Genomic DNA, 6,626 nt, shown 5'->3' on the forward strand with positions numbered 1-6,626 from the left:
ATTCTGGGTTCGCCATTCTACCACCATTTTTCAAACCTATGGGTCCACATTCTTCGCACCGAGAGGGCGAAAAACCTCAGGAAGATGTCGACGCTGAGCATTCGGTGCTAGAGGTTCCGCAAGGGCACTGGCAGGTTTTCTAGTAACTATCGATCACTCCTCCAATTGGGCATTCAGTGGGGTCGTTCCTTCTATAGATCTACCATAACTAACACGGTGCCGGAAACGGACTCGCCTGTGGATGTTTCCGGCACCACGCGTCCAGCTGAGCGCAGCCTTATTTGCCTGCCCTATGCACTTCATTCTCTCGATCACGAACTCGAACTCGTCCACACTCTGGATCTACATTCTTTTGGACACTCCCTTTTCTCTGATATTCTGTTTTACAAACATTCATTCCTTATCGCGTTTACTTTATATACATTTCATAGCACATTATTAGTTATCCTTTGTTCAACACAATTCAACTGCCGTTCCCAGTCTACCGTCATGTTAGCCGCAGAACTCGGTTACCTCGCGGTGCTAAATATGACCATCGGCCAGTCACAGTCGATTGGAATCATTAATATTGCTTCCTGTCTCTCGATCATCTTCATCACCAGTTCCGGTGATCGCCTCGATCGATCCTTCTGGCACGTCAGAACCAGAGATACGGTTTTGAATAAGCCATTGCGTCCATTTATGCCACGCTAAGTAGTCTGCTTAGTCCAACATAGGGTCTACGACCCCAAAGGACAATAAACTGGATTTAAAAAAGTAGTCTGCTTAGGCCCATTTTTTGGAGTGAAAACCCTCGCCATCGTTCACATTTCTTATGTGGCTGCTGGGGGCACATAAATCACGGGGAAATTGATCTTCACCAGGATGATCCGCTTCACAAATCGACCTTCTGTACCAACGAGTTAAAGTTTACGACGGCGACCATGCTGGCAATCAAATGTCAGTGGGTTACCTGTGGTCATGGACCATGTTTATATCGTGGTTCAGCGAGGGATTCATATTTTCAAATGACTGGCGAAGTCCGTTCTTTCTGTCACCAGCGAGAGATAGCATCCAATCTTAGCGCTTTCGGATATTTTATCATGTCGACCATGCAGTAGCACTACATCATCAAACGAGTCTACAGCAATAGCACATAATGCGTGAACTAGTGCATAGTACACACCGGTTTATCAACAGCTTGATCAACGTGCGCCACCTTTGTGTCTAAATCTGAGCCAAAGACATGGTGTCGAACCTGTGCCGCCATCAGGAACATCCAATATAGTAGATACATCAGACCCCGGATCGGTGTGATACAAAGTAAGTAGGTGTGTGGCTGTACTATTTGTGAAATTATCTGAGCCGCTCGATCGTCTTTAAAGCTGTTTTACGGACTAGAATTCCTGCAGTTGTTTATATCTCTGTCCTGTGAAAATATATATTCCCAGTGAATGGACCTAGCTATGAAATACGGAACTCGAAGAGAGACGCTGGATGCTAACTGTAATACTTCTTTAGGTTGGCTCTTAGCAGGTCTGTTTGTATGATGCAACAATGGCATTGATAACCTTATCACCAATGCATATCGCAATCATTCCTAACTCGTATCACGCCGTAACGAATTGAACTTTGTAAGACAGATCAATTTCAAAGCCCGGTTCCATCGCCCTCTTTTACGATACGCGCTTATTTTCTTTCCTTCAGAATCTTATCACTGGCCTCGGAAGTACGCCTTTCCAGTTGCTTTCCAGTGTATCTTTCGTCGCATCCCCTTCACTCATGTATATCCATTATAACTCGATCAAATTCACATTCTAGGTTCAGGTTGAGCGCGCGAGTTCTGTTCTGTCCAGGAAAATGGCGCTGGCGCTTCTGCTAACCCCCAATTGACACCACTTTAACTCTTTATGTAACATCCAGTGCTACATAGCCTTACTTCAACGCCGGTACGTATTAATCACATACCTTCCTGTGCTTACAAGCATGTATAAAACCCTTTCCATTGCTTATATATCCTCATAATTGTTCCTCTCAGGTATGTCGGCTACCACCTTGCCGCTACTCAGGCCCAGCCCAAGTCAGGGTACTCGAGTTGCCAGTGGGTACTCGCAGTTATCACAACCGAACACACCCCCCGGATGATTTCTTCGACGAATTTCCACCCAAGTGGCATGCTCCAAAACCCTTTATTTCTCGGCATATCTTCCAAATATGCTGCTTCATATTCACCTGGCGCAGCGATCTGCACTGGTTACACGAGCTCTTGAAAGAAGGAAACGCCTGGGAAGATCTGCATAGTCGATATCTCACCCAGCTCAATCAAGTGAGCACAGTGGTAAGTCGACGATGGACGTCATTCATTCAAATTGATCGTATTAATGTGTTCTTGCACAGCAAGGACTCGTGCTTGCCACTGCGGCAGTTTTTATGTCCTCAAATCCACCGCTTGCGAAAGATGTCAACTATACATCTAATGCATCTTACGCCTGTTTGGCGGAGTCGCTTGTCTTTTCATTGTTTGGGCTATTATTCCAGCTGAAGGTATCCGCCTCCGGAATCGTTTTTCAACAACGTAGTGCTGCAAAAGTACGTATTGTTCATTGTTAGGGTGGCAGGTCAAATTTGACCTCACCACAAGATCATAATTGAGAGGCGCTGGAGAATATTCTGGCACCTCCTGGGTATGACAGTGCCAATCGTCATCTTTACCATATCAGTGGTACTTTTGCTCATAGGTGCGCAGTTCACCTCGTAATGCGTGATCGCGACTTACACAGTTCCTCGTCAGCTATCGTGTTCACGGGGTTCGCTTCTCACTCCGGGACTGTCCAAATTTATCTGAGCATAACCTTCGCTTTCCTTGCCACTTGTCATTTGGTGTCGATTCTGGGTTCACCATTCTACCACCATTTTTCAAACTTATGCGTCCACATTCTTCGCATCGAGAGTGGCGAATGATCTCAGAAAGATGTCGACGCTCATTCGGTGCTAGAGGTTCCGCAAGGGCACTGGCAGGTGTTCTAGTAGCCATCGATCACTCCTGGATCTGCATTCTTTTGCAGTCACCCGCCTCTCCCTTGTCTTTGATATCTTGTTTTACAGCCATTCGATTCCTTATCGTGTTTACTTTATATATATATTATTAGTTATCCCTTGAACGCAATTCGATTACCGTTCCCAGTCAACCGTCATGTTAGCCGTAGACGTCGGCTTCCTCAGTGTCGAACATGAACATTGGCCAGTCACAGTCGATTGGAATCATTGCTTCCTGCCTCTCGATTATCTTCATCACCAGCTCCTTGATCGCCTCGATCGATCCTTCTGGCGCGTCAGAATCAGAGATACGGTTTTGAATCAGCCGACAAAGCGGCAAGCCGTTGCCCTTGCATCCATTTCTGCCACGCTAACCAATCTGCTTAGGCACGTTTTTTGGAGTGAAAACCCTTGCCACCGTTCACAGTTTCCCATATGCAATGCATATGTCGTTGCTGGGGGCAATTGATTAATGTGCCCTTCACCAGGACGATCCGCTTCACAATCGGGCTTCTGTACAACGTGCTAAAGTTTACGACGAATGTTGGTGGGTGTGTGGTTGTTATCATGTTCATATCGTGGTTCATCCTGGGCAGCGAGACGTTCATATTTTTTCAAACGACTAGCTAAGTCTGTTCTTTCTGTCACTAGCGAGAGATAGAATCCAATCTTAGCGCTTTGGGTATCTTTACCATGCCGTAGCACTATTATTAAACGAGTTTTCAGCAAATGCATATAACGCGTGAACTAGTACACCGTACACATTGGTTGATCAACAGCTTAAGTGCACATGTGCACCACCTTGGTGTCCAACTTGCGGAGCAAGGTCATATAAATGCAGCGTGACCTGTGGTCGCAAACAACACAAACACATTCACGTGACCATCGCGACCCCAGCGCACCGCAATAAATTGCGGTGCGTTGTTGATAGTTTGCGATGACGGTGACATGAGTTCTCATTACAGCGTTTTAAATCATTTAGAATTTGTTGACACTGCTAAAGCCATCCAGCTATTACCGTGTGACTATTGAGGTTCGCACGTTTGCGAGGCTATGTACCATGTGAGATTCGATAGGAATAAGAAAGGGAAGCGTCAACATCTCTTTGACCTTTATCATGATGAATAGCATTGGACGTCGAAGATTGGTTTTGAGCATCAATATCCAGACCGTCAACGACCAAAATATCGAGTATGTCGTACTTAGTTATTTGTCTCTATTGATCTCTATCCGAGATCTAAGAAGTTGAGCTGATCACGGTGAAATTGACGGTCCAGCACAGGCTTACCCAAGCGAGCACCGCCACCGCGGCACGTGAACCGCGACGTCGAAAAAGACGCGACCCCAGACAGCAACGTTTCGAACCGCAGATAGGCTCGGAAAACGCGCGGGAGGGCACCGGACGGGCTATGGACGCCATAGGCAGCGAAAATCGACGTTTTTGAGCTGCGAGAGAGCTCTGGATGGCTGCTGGATGGGGTGGAGGGTCCTGGGTGAGCACAATGCAAACCACCTGTGGGAGAATGCCGAGACGCTAACCGAGAGACTGCAAATTTCGCACATTAGGACCGTCAATTTTTCGTTTACACCCAGCTTCGGTCTTGGTGGCGACGCGTCCTTCCCTCCCGCCAAAAAAAACGCGCTGCATGCTGATGTGCTGCAGATTGACGGTCCTCGGATTTACAGTCCCGGCTGGCTGCTATACCATACATGGTACTGCCACCGCTTATGTATGCACACATACGCTACTAGTACTAGTGAGTACCTCCTCTTCTCGTTCGACTCCCGTCTCCTCCACGCATAGCGGCTGTGCTTGTCAGCCTACTGATCTCAAATTATACTTCCAGTGTCCTCGTCGTCATGGGCATCAACGACCTGTGGGAGGCACGTTCCCACTGTTCACTCGGCAGGTGCTGAAACTCACCCCATCATTTGTCAGGTGCTCGAGCCTGCCGCAACGATGGTGCCCCTCATCTCTCTCGCCATCCGGGGCCGATATGAGGGACCTGCCCCTCACTCACCTTATATTGTAGGCGTGGATGCAAGGTTTGTGTTCGCTCGCTGTGTTCGATGGCAAACATTCTCACATTCTCATTTCTTGATTCTAGTGCGTGGTTCGAACAATGCCAGCAGGGCAGGTGGCACTGTGCACATGCTCAGACAGGCCAGAATCCCGCCCTTCGAACATTTTTGAAATCAAATGGGGCCACAGAGTGTCTACCAACGACCATTGGATGGTCAAGCCCACCCAGCGCCTACTGAATGCATTCAACGTGCAGTGGATCATGGTGAGTTTTTTCTTTTTTTTTGTTGTCATCTATATCAATCCTGGCTATCCAGACTGCCAGAGAAGCTGAGACACAGCTGGCACTGATGAATGGTGCTGGTATTATTGATGCTGTCATGACAGATGACAGCGACTCATTTGTTTTTGGTGCTCAGACTGTCCTACGCAAGTAAGATCTCTCATGTTCTCTTTTGCATGCCCTGCTGACTCTTTTTAAGCTCGACATTTTCAATAGATTTGACTGTCAAATTGTATACAACGAGTGCCATTCAAGAGCACTCAGGAGCACATTTCTTTATCATATCCCCCCGGACTCGTCACTTACTACATATCCCATCCATGCAGCGGCACACCATCAAATTTGCACTGTCTACCACTATATCCCTACCTAGCTGTTTCTACAGGTAACTTCAATCTCGCTCAGGCATTTGTCCAATAGTTTATGATTATAAACCATACATTCTCTTCTAATCTACTACTGTACACACAAGTATGCACTACATAATCTAATTGTCTTGTCTCCAACCCATGAACAGAGTGCTCAAGAGCTTCTCCAGCGCACCTGTAACCATTAACAGAGCACATCGGTACCTGGTGCAGGGATTTGGTGAGTCTCGGGGGCCGGACAGAGACGGCACATACCTATAATCATGAATGGAGCGCTCATGAGCTTCTCCAGCGCACCTGTAACCATTAACAGAGCATGTTGGTACCTAGTGCAGGGATTTGGTGAGTCTCAAGGGCTGGACAGAGACGGCACGTACCTATAATCATGAACGGAGCGCTCATGAGCTTCTCCAGCGCACCTGAACCTGGCAGCACATTTAGGAACCTATGGATAGGAACCAGGAGATCCGTGGCCTCAACATAGCGCGCTGCATACCTGAATGCACAATCAGACAATGAAGAAAAGGTGAGCATACCTTTGAGAACTTCATACTAACAACACTCACCTCACTGATATACACCACCAGCGAGACCCATCGTCTGGCCAACGGGTCTTGGATGCCGATTGTGCTGATTGTGCTGATTGTCGGTGGTCCAGGTCCAGGTGGAGCGCGATTGGCAATCGAGCCAAGGAAGGAAGCGAGCGCTGTGGCTGAGTCGTCACGTGACAAGTTTGCAGTCTTAAGCGAGGACTGCAAACACCACCGGTGGGACCGTCAATTTTTCGCACGAAGTAAAGTGCGACGGTTGTGGGAACGTTCGGGCGCTTGCGTGGTTTGCGCCTATTTCGCCTATTTCGCCAAAGGCCATGTGGTTTGCGCTTAGCTCGCTTAACCTCGATTTGGAAACTCGCGTGGTTTTCATTTATGTTGCGAGC

The 6,626-nt window shown here is 47.6% G+C and overlaps 2 protein-coding genes across 2 annotated transcripts; both read left to right on the forward strand.

Annotated features, from left to right (window-relative positions):
* Positions 1-4,646: 4,646 nt before the first annotated feature.
* F5147DRAFT_733124 (uncharacterized protein) lies at positions 4,647-5,184 on the forward strand. The gene is made up of 3 exons (XM_041439418.1): positions 4,647-4,772; positions 4,863-5,061; positions 5,124-5,184. The coding sequence occupies exons 1-2, from the start codon at positions 4,662-4,664 to the stop codon at positions 5,046-5,048; spliced, it is 297 nt and encodes a 98-aa protein (XP_041284429.1). The 5' UTR covers positions 4,647-4,661; the 3' UTR covers positions 5,049-5,061; positions 5,124-5,184.
* F5147DRAFT_733129 (uncharacterized protein) lies at positions 5,128-6,016 on the forward strand. The gene is made up of 4 exons (XM_041439419.1): positions 5,128-5,303; positions 5,356-5,471; positions 5,521-5,890; positions 5,942-6,016. The coding sequence occupies exons 1-3, from the start codon at positions 5,139-5,141 to the stop codon at positions 5,708-5,710; spliced, it is 471 nt and encodes a 156-aa protein (XP_041284430.1). The 5' UTR covers positions 5,128-5,138; the 3' UTR covers positions 5,711-5,890; positions 5,942-6,016.
* The last annotated feature ends 610 nt before the right edge of the window (positions 6,017-6,626 follow it).

This window comes from Suillus discolor (assembly GCF_016758755.1).
Source record: "Suillus discolor strain FC423 chromosome Unknown F5147scaffold_265, whole genome shotgun sequence".
Taxonomy (NCBI): domain Eukaryota; kingdom Fungi; phylum Basidiomycota; class Agaricomycetes; order Boletales; family Suillaceae; genus Suillus; species Suillus discolor.

What these genes read in the sequence shown, in the direction of transcription:
- F5147DRAFT_733124 (XM_041439418.1), top strand. Translation starts at nt 4,662, where the DNA reads ATGCTGATGTGCTGCAGATTGACGGTCCTCGGATTTACAGTCCCGGCT. An exon ending in CACATACGCTACTAGTACTA is followed by an intron (nt 4,773 to 4,862) that starts GTGAGTACCTCC and finishes TTATACTTCCAG; the next exon opens with TGTCCTCGTCGTCATGGGCA.
- F5147DRAFT_733129 (XM_041439419.1), top strand. Translation starts at nt 5,139, where the DNA reads ATGCCAGCAGGGCAGGTGGCACTGTGCACATGCTCAGACAGGCCAGAA. An exon ending in TCAACGTGCAGTGGATCATG is followed by an intron (nt 5,304 to 5,355) that starts GTGAGTTTTTTC and finishes CTGGCTATCCAG; the next exon opens with ACTGCCAGAGAAGCTGAGAC. An exon ending in GCTCAGACTGTCCTACGCAA is followed by an intron (nt 5,472 to 5,520) that starts GTAAGATCTCTC and finishes ACTCTTTTTAAG; the next exon opens with CTCGACATTTTCAATAGATT.